Source organism: Coregonus clupeaformis, chromosome 14, assembly GCF_020615455.1.
Source record: "Coregonus clupeaformis isolate EN_2021a chromosome 14, ASM2061545v1, whole genome shotgun sequence".
NCBI classification, from domain to species: Eukaryota; Metazoa; Chordata; class Actinopteri; order Salmoniformes; family Salmonidae; genus Coregonus; species Coregonus clupeaformis.
In genome coordinates this window covers 40,671,150-40,688,603 of record NC_059205.1, presented here as the reverse complement: position 1 = coordinate 40,688,603, position 17,454 = coordinate 40,671,150, and the positions used below count along the sequence as shown (strand labels likewise).

The following is a 17,454-nucleotide window of genomic DNA, read 5'->3' as shown; positions in this document are numbered from 1 at the left end:
TATTTTTTTTTACATACAATTATATTTAACCACACTGTTTCACTGGGCGGTACAGGCCTGTCTCAAATGTCAAAGATATCAGAGCCATTTTAAAGACCCACTAGCTGGTTTCATTTAACGGCTTTTCAGTTGTGCATGCCCACATGAACAAATACTAAGGTATACTATGGTTAAATACTATAGTTTTCCCTGTAGTGTTTTTGCAGACTTTACTGTAGTATTCACTGTAGTGAAAAAAGTGAATGTAGCACGAAAATACAGAGAATACTGTAGTATTTACTGTAGTTTTGCAGACATGACTGTAGTATATTGTAGTATTTACTGTTTACTATAGTAAATACTGTAGTAAGAAAACTGTAGTATATACTATAGTAATTACTTTAGTGTTTTTGCAGACTGTAGTATACTGTAGTATTTACTGTAGTGTTTTTGCGGAAACTATTGTAGTATTTACTACAGTGTTTTTGTTTTATTATCTTTGACATGTTATCCTTGAGGAAACCTACTGGAAAAAATACACAAGAGAAAATGTTCCATAACCTGTAGGTAGGACTGAGGTCTGAACGGACAGTTCAGAGCTTCTGCTCCTTTTTATAACCTGTAGAGAACACAATATATGGTCTATACTTGGCATGTAGGTTGCTCACTTATGGGTGGCAAAAATTGGGATATGGGAATTGGCAAGGTATATGCAAATTAAATCCTGTAGTATATACTATAATAATTACTGTAGTGTTTTTGCGGACAGTACTATAGTATTTACTGTAGTGTTTTTGCAGACATTACTGTAGTGTTTTTGTGGTCTGTAGTATACTGTAGTATTTACTATAGTATTCTACAGTATACTACAACATTCTATAGTAAGTACTACCAATGATCGAGATATACTACAGCAGCGTTTCCCAAACTCGGTCCTGGGGAACCCTAGCACTACACAGTTGATTCAAATAATCAAAGCTTGATAATGAGTAGATTATTTGAATCAGCGGTGTAGTGCTAGGGCCAAAAACAAAAACGTGCACCCCTTGGTGTCCAGAGGACAGAGTTTGGGACACGCTGTAGTACAATATGTAGTATAGTATACTACAGTATTTTTTTTTACAGAATTCTATAGTAAGTACTGTAGTATTCTATAGTTAACTGTAGTGTTATTTCATGTGGGTGTGGAGCAGAATGTGTAGTAGAGTTGAATACTGTAAACATTTGTAATAATAACAGGAATACTTTCTCCATGTAGCTTTGGAAGCGAATGGAGGCAAATCAAAGATATAAACTTGTGAGAATTCCTTCACTGCTTGTTTTTTAAAACAAAATGATTGATAACACCAAGGATGGCACATATGTATTGGAAGTTGCACAATACCTATAGCTAAAAAATATCTCACAGACAAACCATTCCCAGCATGCCCTTGGGTCTAGAATGATGGGTAAGGATAACTTGTTTGATACCATATCAAATAAAAACAAAGGTATATCATATGACACATAGACCCATCCGAAAAGGCTGAGGACATTTGTCCTTGTTTTCTCTGTTGGGGTGGTTTAGGTTGTGATGAAACAAGACGGTGTACCAGTCCTCCACGTAGAAGTGTAGGAACAGTCTGGAGGTGGTGCAGGCATGTGGGTTTTCATTACTCTGGAGCCAGGTATAGCCCCTCTCCTAACCTGCTGCACCTAAGGAGAATGGATGCACGTTTTTTTGTCGACTGCCCTTAGTTCATTTCACGTTTCTGCATTACTGCATGTCAAAGCTGCTTCTTCTCTTTCTTTAAAACCATGAAACTTGGCTTCTCTCTTGTTAAAAAAAAAAGACAAAAAAAAAACATTTTGGTAAAAAGGTGGCATTCTGCCCGAGTGTTAGATGTGGGAAGGAGTGGTACAGACGTGCTATGAGGAAGGAGGGTACAGGGGGTGGAGAGAGAGTTGGTTAAGGTTGCTCTAGGGATGGGGTGTTGAAGCAGCCGCCAGGTAACGTGTTCTTGATGTCGTTGAGGTTGGCGATGTCGGACCGGATCTCCCTGATCTGCCTGTCGTAGTCGGTGATCATCTCCTCCTGGCTCTTAGCCACGTCATTCAGCTCCGCCAGCTTGCGGTCCAGGTCGCTGTTCGCCATCTTGTCCTTGGCCTGCTTCAGCGACCCCTCAATCAAGCCCAACTTGCTCAGGTCCACCTTGTCAATGTTGCCTGAACCGGGACAGAGGAGCTGTAAGCTTTAGCTCAATGATATAAGACTGTCAGTAGAGTCATTTTGACTTGTGCAAGTAAAGCCCTGACTGATGGAATATAGTTTGGTTACACACAATGCACAAGCCAGAAACAATGATTAAATAAAATCACAATACTTAATTATATCCCTGCTTGTATTCTTACCTCCACAGAAATAACCAGTTTGCTTAATCAAATATCACTCACCCAGTGACTTCAGTAGGTCGTTGATGGTATTGAGAACGGTCCTGACAGCGCTCTTGGCTTTGCGGGCGTTGTCCTCCGCTTCCTTCGCATTGTCTGATGCCTGAAATACCAAAACAACATAGTTGACATGTCAGAGTCAGAATTCCAGACCACAACGAACATAAACAGTTGTAACTCAGTAGACACTTGTGAGACTTCCTTAACCCTCAGTAGTGTTCATCCACTTCCTATTGCTTAATGTTTAGCCTCACTGTTTCTTATGTGTCTAAACAACTTTGACAAGAACTACAAACATTGAGCAACTCAAGCTCTGTGTAGACGGCTTCTATGCACAAACATTCTCAGAGCTCTCTGATTTCCAACCTAAAGAGATCTTCTAGGAATTCCTAAGTATTGGGTTCCTAAGGTTATGAGAATCTAATGATATCATTGGATTTAAACAACAGAGCCCTAGACACAGAATATGCATCCCAAATGGCACCCTATTCCCCTATATGGTGCACTACTTTTGACGAGAGCCCTTTGGGCCCTGGTCAAAATTAGTGCACTACACAGGGAATAAGGTGCTATTTGGGATGCGACCAGACAAACACGCACCATGCTAGCCATCATCATGTCCTGGTCGGCCTCAGCTTTCTTCTTGGCCAGCTCTGCCTCGGCTGCACTCAGCTGGTCCATCATGCCGTTCACCTCCCCATCCAGCTTCATTGTGTCCTCAAATGCCTTCTCTGCATCCGCCTTGGTTTTAGCAGAACCCTGTGGGGTGAACAGACAGAGGGGGATTAGTGCATGTTGACAATTTGAACGTAGGTATATAACTTCTTACAGGTTGAATAGTTTATTATTTGATACATCAGATGAGAGGGGGACAGAGGGGGCTTAGTGCATGTTGACAGTTTGAAAGTGAGTTTATTATTCTATGTGAAACATCACATTAGATTACCACAAAATTAATTGATTTTCAAAACATTTAATCTACTGAGACACAACGTTTATATCAAGAGGCCACCACTGATTTCATCCACGTCATTTCAGGACTGTAGCATAAATGGTCATAAATTACCTCGCTATAATACAACAATATACCAGTAATATCATGTACCTTCTGCACAGCGCTGGCTATCTTTTCTGCCTCCTCCGCCTTGCCCTTGGCCTCCTTGGCGTCTGCAGCTGCGTTGCCTAGCGCCCCCTGAGCCTGCTTGGTCTTCTCATTGGCCGCGATGATGGTAGCGTTGATCTCTGGGATTCTCTTCATGGCGTCCTCAGCTGCCGTCTTGTTGTCATTCACCCGCTTGTCAAAGTCTGTGTTGGACGCACCAAGGACAATGAGAAGAAAGGTTGAGTAAACAACTAAATTAAATACACTATATCTCAATACTATAACCATATTTTATACAATAATGGTATTTTCTCTTTAACATCCATCTGAGAGGCAAAATGTACTGTGTTTAAAGCATAGTGGTCTTGATATGGTTTTCACTCCCACCATTCTGAATAAAACCTCCACTATCAGGCAGAAAGGGACTTTTCCCTGGCCTCTCCACCAGTCCTGCTCCTACGTACCTCTCAGATTTCCCAGAATGTCTTGGGCCTCCTTGTAGGTGGTCCTCCCATTCTTGGCAGCCTCCTCAGCCAGCGCCTTGGCAGCATCGGCACGAGCCAGCAACTGATCGGCAGTCTTCAGGGACAGATACAGTCATTAGTTCCATTGTGTAACAAATGGCACCATATTCCCCATAGGGCTCTGGTCAAAAGTAGTGCAGTTTATAGGAAATAGGGTGCCATTTGGGACGCAGTCAGTGTACAACAAAAATAGACAAAACAGCTAAATTAATTTGAATAATTCTGACTTTACGACTTGCTCATTATCGCTATACTTAGTGGCTGAACAAGTGAAGAGGCCAATCAATGCTGTGGTAATTCGTCACATAAGCGATGTGGTCATTTTCAATTTCATGCCTTGTTTAATGAGGCATGATAACGCTAATCTTAAACGGAGATACACCCTAGCTATTTCAAAGGGGGTGAAACCATCACAAGCTCTACATGAGACAGATCTATTCAGAGGTTATAGACACCAGAAAGAGAAAATAAAAGTAGGGTTGTGAAATTCTGGCGACTTTCTCAAAATTGCCTGGTTTTCCTGAAATCCTGGTTGGAAGATTGCTGGAATCAGGAGGGAATTAGCAGGACATCTGGGAATCCTCCAACTGGGATTTCTGGAAAACCTGGACATTTTGGGAAAGTTATCGGAACTTTGCAACCCTAAGTAAAGGTCTCCTGTCCTACCTGCTGCTCAGTCTTTCCCTTCTCCAGCAGCTTGCGGACCTCAGACTCCTTCCCTTTCAGGTCGTCCCTCAAGTCGTTGTACTCCTTCTCTGTCTTGTCAATCAGATTGTCCAGGTCAGACGCTTCCTTCTTGATCTTGCTCGCTTCGTCCTGTAATCGGATGTCAAGATAAGTTATCTTTCAAGACTTGGAAACGACTTCAGTAATGTCTTGATGGCCCTTTACATTTACATGTATGTCTTGTGATACACAAACCCTTTCAATGATTCTGAAGTGTAACCTGTCACTTATTCAAGACTGGGAACATACAGTGGGGAAAAAAAGTATTTAGTCAGCCACCAATTGTGCAAGTTCTCCCACTTAAAAAGATGAGAGAGGCCTGTAATTTTCATCATAGGTACACATCAAATATGACAGCCAAAATGAGAATAAAAATCCAGAAAATCACATTGTAGGATTTTTAATGAATTTATTTGCAAATTATGGTGGAAAATAAGTATTTGGTCAATAACAAAAGTTTCTCAATACTTTGTTATATACCCTTTGTTGGCAATGACACAGGTCAAACGTTTTCTGTAAGTCTTCACAAGGTTTTCACACACTGTTGCTGGTATTTTGGCCCATTCCTCCATGCAGATCTCCTCTAGAGCAGTGATGTTTTGGGGCTGTCGCTGGGCAACACGGACTTTCAACTCCCTCCAAAGATTTTCTATGGGGTTGAGATCTGGAGACTGGCTAGGCCACTCCAGGACCTTGAAATGCTTCTTACGAAGCCACTCCTTCGTTGCCCGGGCAGTGTGTTTGGGATCATTGTCATGCTGAAAGACCCAGCCACGTTTCATCTTCAATGCCCTTGCTGATGGAAGGAGGTTTTCACTCAAAATCTCACGATACATGGCCCCATTCATTCTTTCCTTTACACGGATCAGTCGTCCTGGTCCCTTTGCAGAAAAACAGCCCCAAAGCATGATGTTTCCACCCCCATGCTTCACAGTAGGTATGGTGTTCTTTGGATGCAACTCAGCATTCTTTGTCCTCCAAACACGACGAGTTGAGTTTTTACCAAAAAGTTATATTTTGGTTTCATCTGACCATATGACATTCTCCCAATCCTCTTCTGGATCATCCAAATGCACTCTAGCAAACTTCAGACGGGCCTGGACATGTACTGGCTTAAGCAGGGGGACACGTCTGGCACTGCAGGATTTGAGTGTGTTACTGATGTTAGGCTTTGATGGTAGGCTTTGTTACTTTGGTCCCAGCTCTCTGCAGGTCATTCACTAGGTCCCCCGTGTGGTTCTGGGATTTTCTTGTGATCATTTTGACCCCACGGGGTGAGATCTTGCGTGGAGCCCCAGATCGAGGGAGATTATCAGTGGTCTTGTATGTCTTCCATTTCCTAATAATTGCTCCCACAGTTGATTTCTTCAAACCAAGCTGCTTACCTATTGCAGATTCAGTCTTCCCAGCCTGGTGCAGGTCTACAATTTTGTTTCTGGTGTCCTTTGACAGCTCTTTGGTCTTGGTCATAGTGGAGTTTGGAGTGTGACTGTTTGAGGTTGTGGACAGGTGTCTTTTATACTGATAACAAGTTCAAACAGGTGCCATTAATACAGGTAACGAGTGGAGGACAGAGGAGCCTCTTAAATAAGAAGTTACAGGTCTGTGAGAGCCAGAAATCTTGCTTGTTTGTAGGTGACCAAATACTTATTTTCCACCATAATTTGCAAATAAATTCATTAAAAATCCTACAAATGTGATTTTCTGGAAAAAAAATTCTCAATTTGTCTGTCATAGTTGACGTGTACCTATGATGAAAATTACAGGCCTCTCTCATCTTTTTAAGTGGAAGAACTTGCACAATTGGTGGCTGACTAAATACTTTTTTCCCCCACTGTATTTCAAAGGTTTGTTTAATACATAAAATAAATTAAATGATTCCTGATGATAGTGTCTTCGTCCCAAATGGCACCTTATTCCCTTTCTAGTGCTCTATTTTTGACCAGTAGTGCACTATATAGAGAACAGGGTGCCGTTTTGGATGGAGACACTGTCTCCCCTTAAAAGAGGTTTACGGTCACTTCATGTAACTGACCTCCAGTGATTTGGTGTTGAAAGGTGGCATGCTTGTCAGGTTAGCGTAGATCTTCAGGGCTTTGTCGCCTGCCTCCTCTGCCTCAGCATGCACCTTGTTGGCCTGTTTCTCCAGGTTCTTGGCCAGGTCCTTTGCCTCATTGTACCTGAGTGGATGAACATGATAGTTCAATTATAAAACTGTTGAGGGGATTTGAACCTGTACTGGCTTATGAGACATGTTCCGGACAGGATCAACGTTAGTATGATTTCATTGTAGATTTTAGGAGAGAGAGAGAGACAGGAATCACAGAAAGGTGCTGTTGCAGACAGTGACATACTTCCTGTTGAGCTCATCAATGTCTTGGTTGGTCTTGCCATCGCCATCTAGAGTCTTCATCAGCAGGTTGAGAGCCTTGGTGGACGTGTCGTTGGCATCCTTGGCGATCTTCTCAATTTGATCCGCGTCCATTTTATGTCTGCAGAAGAAAAAGAGGGATTTGATTTGTTTTTCATAGACGAAGCAGAAAGCAGTCTTTTGGTTTCTTGCAGCGCAATAATATAATCAAATAATAAGATCAAAAGTGATAGGGTGTACAGGCCTAAGTAATTACAAAGCAATAATTTTTTTGTATTATTTGGCGTGTGCACTTTCCCCCCTTCCACTAAGAAGAATTGCATATCCAGGAACTCAGGGTGGATTGTATGGAGCAATACATGTCAGAGAACAACATAATTATTTCATCATTGTAGCTACAGTCCTTACTTGTCGGCCAGATTGCGAGCCTCCTCTGCCAGAAGGGTCATGTTGTTAGGATCTCCAGTGATTGAGGGTGCTTTGATGTCCTGGAGGAGAAAAATAATAAAGTAGGGAATCAATTAACTTCCTGTTGTTTTTCTCATGCAGGAAGAAGGCATTCATCATTGTGCTATGGTTGGAAACAAACATGGACTAAGGGTTTATGCAACAAGAATAGTAACAGTAAAAATATACTACATCCAAATTAGATCATGCGGTGAGATCATGCAATCAGTGCTCCAAATGTCTTAGGGTGCATCCCAAATGGCATCCTTTTCCCTATATAATTCACTAATTTTGACCAGGGCCCTATGAGCAAAAGTGGTGTACTATATAGGGAATAGGGTACGATTTGGGACGCATCTTTAGTTACTGACGTCACATTTTTCTAAATTAATTACAGGATGACCCACCAGTTTGCTGATGGCATCCTTGGCCTTGTCCAGTTCCTCGCGGGCGCGGCCGATCAGGTTCTCGGCGTCTTGGACCCGGTTGCGGGCCTTGTCGGCCTGGGTTCCGGTGTTGTCCACGGTGTTCCTGATGTTCTGCAGACGATTCCACTGAGTGGTCAGTGTGTTGTTCAGGTTCCCCAGGCGCTCCAGCAGGCCTTTGTCCACATCTGAAAAAACAAAAGCAGCATTCACAACTCCCATTCTGAGCGGAAATACTCCCATGTATATATGTACATGTACGGCCCCAGAGACCGGGGTTCAATCCCTGCCTCAACCCTTCACTCTGTTACACCCATCTTCCAATATCTTAAAAAAACAACTCAAATTCATGATTCATTTGATCTAATTCTAGTTGACTAGAACAGCATTGCTTCAACCTAGTGACACCATCAAATTCCCCTAACGTTTGTTTGATTGATCCATTATGTCCTACAAAATTCACATGATCAATTTCATCTAACAGCTATTGAATAGAACAGCATTCCTTCAAGCAAGCGAGACATTACATTTCAATATCATAAAATCCCCGAAAGGGTCAAGGCTTGTACCTTTGCTGGTCTGAGCCTCCTCCAGTAGGTCCATGATGGCTTTCTCTGCCTCCTTCAGTCGGTCCTCAAACGCCTTGTCACTCACAGTCTCTGACGTGGAGCCCAGGTTGTCAATCAAAGTCTGCAGGTCATGCAGCTTCTGTCTCTGCTGGTTCACCTATGTAAGAGTAATACCACAATGTTTAGAGTGGTTGCCTATGCAGCTATACAGCACACTCAACTTTCTTAAATATTTTTTGGGGGATTTTTCAAGTTTATTGGACAGAGACTGTGGAGAGACAGGAAAGGAAGGAAGAGAGATGGTGTACTAGAACTAAACTTTATTGACAAAAATAATCCACTGATGAAAACAACACCAAGAGTCTTTACCTTGTCTCTGACGAGGGAATAACAGGACGGACACTGCTGGCAGCCAGGAGTAGAGCGGTTGTAGAAGTAATTCTCCTCACACATGTCACACCTGGCTCCCACGAAGCCTGGACGGCACTCACAGCGGCCATCTTCTTTACACTGGGCCGTCGAGGAGCCCTCTGGGTCGCAGTCGCACGCTGGAGTAGAGGAAGAAGAGAGAGAAATGAGAAACTGGCCAAAATTAAAGAGGCTCTTGAAATATGAGTGTGATTTCAGAGTGCAGGTTGAAAATCTATAATGACAATAAATACAGTAAGACAGTCTTCAGGTTATGATGATATTCTCTTCCCATTAGACCATATCACAACCTACTCAAGTGATATAGTCACACAGCTGCATGGCTCATTATGACGCATTCTTAGAGTTTCATCATGTTAAAGAGAGATTAAAGAGAGACTTAAGAAAGAGAAAGCGTACGTTTGCAGCCTGACGATCCGAATCCAAAGAAGTTGACCTCGCAGCGTTCACAGCGCTGACCGGTGACACCGGGCTGGCATTCACACTGACCGGAACCGATGTCACACTGACCGTTGGTGGACCCAGTAGGATTGCAGTTGCATCTGTCATGATATCAAAGAACGTCAAGGCACATTTCAACTTAGAAACATACCAGCGATCGAAACACGACAGATATCGTATTACAGACCTCTATTTCCAATAAGAAAACATCGATATTTGAGGTACAGTGATGAAAATCAGTCAGGTAAAAGCTTCATAGACCTCTATTCCTACTAAGAAATATTTATACTAAATATCCATATTGAGGTGTTGGCAGAGTGGTTACTGTTACTGACCCTTCACAGCCTGTTCCGCTCTTCAGGTTGAAGAAGCCAGGCTCACAGGTGCTGCAGTCCCTGTTGGTGACGTGGGGGAAACACTGGCACTGGCCTGTGACCTGTGGACAGCTGGTCTGTCTGTCCACTGTGCCATACAGAGAGCAGGAGCAGGCTGGGGACAGGAGAGACAAGAGAAACCCATGGCTAACACGGCAAGCATCACGGCATGATCTCTGTATTGTACATGGAACTGAACTGTACACAGGATACAATGGAATAGAACACTTTGTCTATTTGGGGACAGGAGCGAGAAGAGACACCCATTAATACAGGAGCGAGAAGAGACACCCGTTAATACAGGAGGGTGAAGAGACACCCGTTAATACAGGTGGGTGAAGAGACACCCGTTAATACAGGAGGGGGAAGAGACACCCGTTAATACAGGAGGGGGAAGAGACACCCGTTAATACAGGAGGGGGAAGAGACACCCGTTAATACAGGAGGGGAGAAGAGACACCCGTTAATACAGGAGGGGAGAAGAGACACCCGTTCATACAGGAGGGGGAAGAGACACCCGTTAATACAGGAGGAGAAAGAGACACCCGTTAATACAGGAGGGGGAAGAGACACCCGTTAATACAGGAGGGGAAAGAGACACCCGTTAATACAGGAGGGGGAAGAGACACCCGTTAATACAGGTGGGGGAAGAGACACCCGTTAATACAGGAGGGGGAAGAGACACCTGTTAATACAGGAGGGGGAAGAGACACCAGTTAATACAGGAGGGGGAAGAGACACCAGTTAATACAGGAGGGGGAAGAGACACCCGTTAATACAGGAGGGGGAAGAGACACCCGTTAATACAGGAGGGGGAAGAGACACCCGTTAATACAGGAGGGGGAAGAGACACCAGTTAATACAGGAGGGGGAAGAGACACCCGTTAATACAGGAGGGGGAAGAGACACACATTAATACAGGAGGGTCATGCTGGTCGTCATTTTCTCGTCTTACGTTTGCACTTGTCGTTGGGGTTGGTGGCCAGAGGGTTTCCATAGAAGCCCTCTCTGCAGCGGTCGCAGAAGAAGCCATCTGTGTTGTAGATACACTTGAGGCACTCCCCGGTCTCTCTGTCACAGTTGCCCACAGCGTTGGGGTCGATGTTGTCGGTACACTTACAGGCCCGACACACCCTTACCTGCCCATTCTCCCCCAGGGGGTCTCCGAAGAAACCATCATCACACAGCTCGCAGCGCTTGCCTGGGGAAAGACGCAATTCATAGTTTGGATTACATGATTATGAATATATGTGAATATAAGCTTCCATACCAACAACTTCTAAACTAAATAGAGAAATAAGCACATACAATAAAGACACTTTGGAAAATTATTTATGTTTTTAACTGTTTACACTAACATTTTGGGAATGAATAGTAATAATTAAACAAGTATTTTTAAAGACATTCAAAACAAATCAACAGAGTACTCCAACCAGTTCTAATTACTCGTGGTTCTATGTTTCTACAAAGTGGGTTAACTGTAAAGTCGATCGTCTGTCTCAATCCCAGATTATTTATATGTTTAATAAAAAAAGTGTACACCAAATCATTTATTATTACCTGTGGTTCCAGTAGGACAGTTGGTGCAGACAACCTCCTTGGTCTTGGGCACAACAGCACAAGTGGATCCTCCGGGGCAGGGGCAGGGTTTGCAGTCGCTGGAACTCCCCACAGTGGAGTCTCCATAGTATCCATCTTTACACCTCTCACAACTGAGCCCAGCTGTGTTGTGTCCGCAGTCACACATCCCTTCAAACAGACACGTCAAAAACACACACGTCATGTCTTTAGCAGCCAGCAGAGGGGAGTCTAAGACAGATGAGAGTTTTCCATCCAGACACATCTTTAGAGTAGATGAGGAGAGAGTAGGCTGCCCATCAGTCATGTTTTAAACCATTGGGCACACAGATACATCTCTTTATAGCAGAGTGTTATTACTGGCTGACGTTAGTGTGATCTGTTAATCTCTGTTCTGTTCCACTCTACTATAAAAGAGGACATTTAATGTTGAACATTCCACGGTTCCAAACACAGACACAATTAGCCATAGCCATAGCAGATAAAAATACAGTAGGGCCCAAGTCCACTGCATGACTCCTGTCTGGGACATTTACCCAACCAGTCATGTGGTGATTGAGGACTCGTCTCTAACCCCTACTCCTCTGGGCTTTGTCGTTTCCCTATGGGCCCTGCTCTAAAGTAGTGCACTACATAGGGAATAGTCTGCCATTTGGGACTGTCATTGTCATTGCACTGACCTGTGTCGGGGTTGCACTTGTCACTGTGTCCATTACAGTTGCAAGCATCACAGGAACTGAAGGGCCCTAGGTCTGGTCTACTCCTCCTGTATCCCAGGGCGCACCTCTCACAGTGCTGTCCCACGTAGCCCTGAGGGCAGGTACACTTCTCTACCCAGCGAGCCGGGCTCCCGGGACCTCTCCTCGCCGTGATCAGCTTCACATCGTCAAGGTAACCAGCACCTGGGGAACGATGAGCATTGATTAGATCATGCATCTTGTCTTGAGAAAGGCCACTAGGCCGAAACGGTGACCAAAGTGACTTGCCCACTGTTGTGAACATGGAATCAAAGATACAGACCGACCACCAACATTCTTGTCTCCCAGCTTTTCATTTTTATTGCATTGATTAGGCCTCATTGGTCATGTCTAAAGTAGTGGGGTAACTGAATATTACTATGTCTTTGTCCTTAGAGTTATCTGGATATTTGTTCTGAGAGGATCTGATGACTTCAATAACAGGGGAAAACATCACCACGTTGTGTCTTTAGGGGAAATGAGAAAAATTCAGCCATTACCTGCGCACTAATATTATGACTAGAAAGGAGTTTCAAAATCCTCTCCGTGATTAGCTGAGAGATGTCCTCAGAACTGATAAAAGGATATGAAATCCAAGCTTATCAGTTCACTAGACCTACCTAACATGCTGCTTGTCATGGTCCAATCCTACAGATACTACTGTAGTCCTGGGCCTATTTCATAAAGCGTCTCTAAGTAGCAGTGCTGATCTAGGATCAGTTTTTTTGTGTTTTAGATCATAATACATAAGATTATATGGACCGGGGAAACATGATTATAGATCAGTACTCCTACTCTGAGATACTTTATGAAAACAGGCCCTGAACCAGGATGTATGTATGGTTTACATAGTGAAATGAGGTGAGGTGGAAGAGTGGGTGCATACTTCTCTCGCTATAGGTGCCACGGATCTTGATGGACGTCAGATTGTGCAGAAGCTTCTGGAACTCTGAGTGAGTGAGGGTGGGCCTCCAGGGGTAGTCTGTGCTGTCGTGGAGCCTGACAGAAAAAAACCAGAACACAGTTAGTGGGGCATTCACAACATCAGATAACATAAGACAACTTTTTTTATGCGTTTGCTTTCTATGTGACAATTTCTACATTATGTTATTACCACAGAATATGCTGTAAAAAGTAACCTTTCATACTTCAAATGATTAACTTTTGTTGTGCTGGTATTCTATACACATCTCTGGGTTACGGTTGTATGATTTCCACCCACCTGAATACAAATGTCTGCATGTTCTCTCCAGGATAAGCATTTCCCTGAGCAATGAGAGGCACAGCCACTCTGAGGCCAGCCCCCTCCAGAACCACATCCTCAGCTGAGAGGCGCGTGTCTCTCCTGTCCACCCGGAAGTTCAGGGTGAGGTTCTGGCCGTAGCTCAGCAGCTGATTGCCCAGGAACCTCTCTACAGTAATGAGATAAGAAAATACTTGATAAAATCACTTCAACAAAGTCACCACAATTTAGATAAGACACCATCTCCCATTGGTCTTTGGGGCAATCACAGTTTCCCCATAGGCTCACTCCAATGAATTATTCAAATAGTAGAAGAAAAAGAAAGCCTCTTTCACAATAAAAGTATTTGAGTTAGTGTCAGTCACACAGTACCTGGAGCCACAAAGTACATGGGGAAGTAGTCTTCGGAGATGAGGGAGATCTCCTCTCCACCAGCGGACCACTGGACTGAAACACTGGAGCCGTCACGCTGCTGGCCTGTCCACTGCTCATCATCTAGGAACAGGTTTCATGTTTGTTACATTCAATTCTATGAAGTCATATCTTTACATCACAACAACCTCTCCGAATGTACCAAAACTTAAGTGATATTTGCATACTTTCTGAATATTTCTAGAAACTTACTCCAGCTTAATAAAATCAAAGCCTTGTCCGAGCCAGAACAGCCCATAATGAAAAGGTGAAAATGGGCTCACCTCTGTCGAAGGTGGAGGAGACGGTGTCGATGCTGTAGCCTTCAGCGCTGTCACAGACAGAGGAGTGCTGGAAGCAGAAGCATGGAGTGCAACCCTGAGGGTTCTGGGGGTCCATGTTGAAGTAGCCCAGCTTACACCTAAAATAAACCACATTTGCCTTTTAATAGCAACTTCCATAAAAATGGATATGAGCAATGGGTAAGTCTAAATCTGCAAATACTGTAGATAGTCAACATATAGTTAATTGATTTCATAAAAAGTTAACTGTATAAAACGGAGGTAAAACACCCGTTGACCTTTTCCACATTTTGTTGTGTTACTGCCTGAATTTAAAATGGATTAAATTGAGATTCTGTGTCACTGGCCATAATGTCAAAGTGGAATTGTGTTTTTCGAAATGTTTACTAATTAATTACAAATGAAAAGCTGAACTGTCTCGAGTCAATAAGTATTCAACCCCTTTGTTATGGCAAGCCTAAATAAGTTCAGGAGTAAACGTTTGCTTAACAAGCCACATAATAAGTTCCATGGACTGTGTGCAATAATTGTTTTTAACATGATTTTTGAATGACTACCTCGTCTCTGTACACCACACATACAATTATCTGTATGGTCCCTCAGTCGAGCAGTGAATTTCAAACACAGATTCAACCACAAAGACCAGGGAGGTTTTCCAATACCTTGCAAAGAAGGGCACCTATTGGTAGATGGGTAAAACTACAAATGAATATCTGAGCATGGTGACGTTATCAATTACACTTTGGATGGTTTATTAATAAACCCAGTCCCTACAAAGATACACGCGTCCTTCATAACTCAGTTGCCGGAGAGAAAGGAAACCGCTCAGGGATTTCACCATGAGGCCAATGGTGACTTTAAAACAGTTAAGAGTTGAATGGCTGTGATAGGAAAAAACTGAGGATGGATCAACAACAACATTGCAGTTACTCGACAATACTAACCTAATTGACAGAGTGAAAAGAAGGATGCCTGTACATAATAAAATATTCCAAAACATGCATCCTGTTTGCAACAAGGCACTAAAGTAACACTGCAAAAAATGTGGCAAAGCAATTAAACTTTTTGTCCTGAATACAAAGTGTTATGTTTGGGGCAAATCCAATACAACACATTACTGAGTACCACTATCCATATTTTCAAGCATAGTGGTGGCTCAATTATGTTATGGGTATTCTTGTAATCGTTAAGGACTAGCGAGTTTTTCAGGATAAAAAAAGAAACGGAATGGAGCTAAGCACAGGCAAAATCCTAGAGTAAAACCTGGTTCAGTCTGCTTTCCACCAGACATAGGGAGATGAATTCACCTTTCAGCAGGACAATAACCTAAAACACAAGGCCAAATATACACTGGAGTTGCTTACCAAGACATTGAATGTTCCTGAGTGGCCGAATTACAGTTTTGACTTAAATCTACTTGAAAAGCTATGGCAAGACTTGAAAATAGCTGTCTAGCAATGATCAACAACCAACTTGACAGAGCTTGAAGAATAAAACATGTTTTTAAATGCAAATATTGTACAATCCAGGTGTGCAATGCTCTCCGAGACTTACCCAGAAATAATCACAGGTGTAATCGCTACCAAAGGTGATTATAACATGTATTGACTCAGGGGTGTGAATACTTATGTAAATTAGATTTCTCTCTATTTCATTTTCAATAAATTTGCCAAAATGTCTCAAAACATGTTTTCACTTTGTCATTATGGGGTATTGTCTGTAGATGGGTGAGAGAAAAAAAATATATTTCATCAATTTTGAATTCAGGCTGTAACAACAAAATGTGGAATAAGTCAAGGGGTACGAATACTTTCTGAAGGCACTGTATGTGAAACTATTGACATTCAGTTTGAGGCGTGGGCTATATTCTATAATGAGTCCCATATCGCCTTTCTCGTCCTCATATGATATGGGTATACATTTCAACAGAGATTAAAATGCGTTGACAGTTTAATCGAATGACAGCCAGGGAGAATGACAATTTATTAGACTGTGAAACTGCTGTCGCCTAAAAGGCAGACAGACAAACACCGGTCTGTAATTTCAGTCTCTTGTTGTGAGTGACCATGCAGCATCTGACAAACTGTATGTGTCCCAAATGGCATCCTATTCCTTATATAGTGTATTACTTTTGACCAGGCCACATTATAGGGAATAGGGTGCTATTTGGGATGCATCCACACTGGGGGGGATCATTAATTCCATCTGTGACCCAGCTGGGTGGCTGGGAGGAATGTTACACCCACCAGCATCTGTGGAGCTGGGGTTGTGGAGGGGAAAGGTGCTGTTGTTGGGGGTGGGAGATCTGGGGTAGAGGGATGAGAGGGGGTTAGGTGGTGGCCATTGCACAAAGGCAGAGGGAAGACTGTTCCAGGCAGCAGACAAGGCAGTGGTGACTGACTGGGCTTGGGAGAAGCCATAGAAGGCCTGGCTGCCAGTCTGTCTCAGTGGGGAGGAGTGAGCTATCTATGGGCTATTTTCTCCTTCGCTGCTAGGGGAGCCATGTGGCCGGTCTAATTCCATTTTGCACACATACAGAGCATTCTTTCACTGAGAGAGGGGTACTCTCCTGTGTTTCTGTGTGTCAGGGGCTGCTTTTAAACATCTGTAGTTTAACCTAAGGATGTCATAACAGAAGAGGAGCTGAAATGCTGCAATGCGAAGTAGCTTTAAAACAGTTTCCCTCCCCAATGAACAATACCGCAAACTGTGTTGCACTAGCTGAATGGAGCCAACTCGTATTTCACTGCCTAAGTGACTTTTGCAACCCTGTTTCACTCTAAATCCATAAATATTCCCAGACAAAGACATTCCTAACTGAAAAGACACCGTGTCTTTTCGGTATAAGGAAATCATGTTTTTGTGTGTACTGTCCCTCTGTGGTGTGTGTGTGTCTGTGTAATGAATCCCTGTGGCGGAGAGACCGAGTAGGTCTGACGCTGACCTGTCACAGCTGAAGCCCTCCACGTTGTCCTTGCACTGGCAACGGCCTGTCTGGACATCACACTCCTGTGTGCTTCCGGAAGGGTTACAGGAGCAAGGTCTGGAGAGCAGAGGGATGGGGGAGGGGAGAGGGGAAGCACAGCCATTCACATAAACAGCATGGATCTGACAGCCACCATCTAAAGCAGGCCTGCTGCGAGCCTGTTTATATCCTGACTTAAAGTAAAAGGACCATTGCTGGCCTGGCACAGAACTCCAAACTGCATCCAAAATGGTATCCTATTCCCTCTATAGTGCACTACCTTTGACCAGCGCCCTGGTCAAAAGTAGTGCACTATATTGGGAGTAGGGTCCCATTTGGGATACACTCCAAAATTGACGGGCTCCATCTCACTCCCAAATAAACACATGAAGCGCAAACGA

General features: G+C 43.4%; 1 protein-coding gene across 1 annotated transcript in view; it reads right to left on the bottom strand.

Moving 5' to 3' along the window:
• Nucleotides 1-976: 976 nt before the first annotated feature.
• LOC121580899 (laminin subunit gamma-1) overlaps nucleotides 977-17,454 on the bottom strand; it is an 88,653-nt gene continuing 72,175 nt past the window's right edge. The window contains exons 7-28 of the mRNA XM_041896063.2: nucleotides 17,033-17,131; nucleotides 14,071-14,207; nucleotides 13,748-13,870; nucleotides 13,355-13,544; nucleotides 13,019-13,131; nucleotides 12,076-12,297; nucleotides 11,378-11,566; nucleotides 10,773-11,018; nucleotides 9,779-9,932; nucleotides 9,402-9,544; nucleotides 8,943-9,121; nucleotides 8,574-8,730; nucleotides 7,987-8,192; nucleotides 7,541-7,620; nucleotides 7,116-7,253; nucleotides 6,797-6,941; nucleotides 4,702-4,851; nucleotides 3,976-4,090; nucleotides 3,515-3,714; nucleotides 3,010-3,168; nucleotides 2,413-2,512; nucleotides 977-2,184 (exon numbers count right to left, since the gene is read on the bottom strand). Of these exons, the coding sequence (XP_041751997.2) occupies nucleotides 1,928-2,184; nucleotides 2,413-2,512; nucleotides 3,010-3,168; nucleotides 3,515-3,714; nucleotides 3,976-4,090; nucleotides 4,702-4,851; nucleotides 6,797-6,941; nucleotides 7,116-7,253; nucleotides 7,541-7,620; nucleotides 7,987-8,192; nucleotides 8,574-8,730; nucleotides 8,943-9,121; nucleotides 9,402-9,544; nucleotides 9,779-9,932; nucleotides 10,773-11,018; nucleotides 11,378-11,566; nucleotides 12,076-12,297; nucleotides 13,019-13,131; nucleotides 13,355-13,544; nucleotides 13,748-13,870; nucleotides 14,071-14,207; nucleotides 17,033-17,131 (3,502 nt within the window). The 3' untranslated portion in view covers nucleotides 977-1,927. The remainder of the gene's footprint in view (nucleotides 2,185-2,412; nucleotides 2,513-3,009; nucleotides 3,169-3,514; nucleotides 3,715-3,975; nucleotides 4,091-4,701; nucleotides 4,852-6,796; nucleotides 6,942-7,115; nucleotides 7,254-7,540; nucleotides 7,621-7,986; nucleotides 8,193-8,573; nucleotides 8,731-8,942; nucleotides 9,122-9,401; nucleotides 9,545-9,778; nucleotides 9,933-10,772; nucleotides 11,019-11,377; nucleotides 11,567-12,075; nucleotides 12,298-13,018; nucleotides 13,132-13,354; nucleotides 13,545-13,747; nucleotides 13,871-14,070; nucleotides 14,208-17,032; nucleotides 17,132-17,454) is intronic.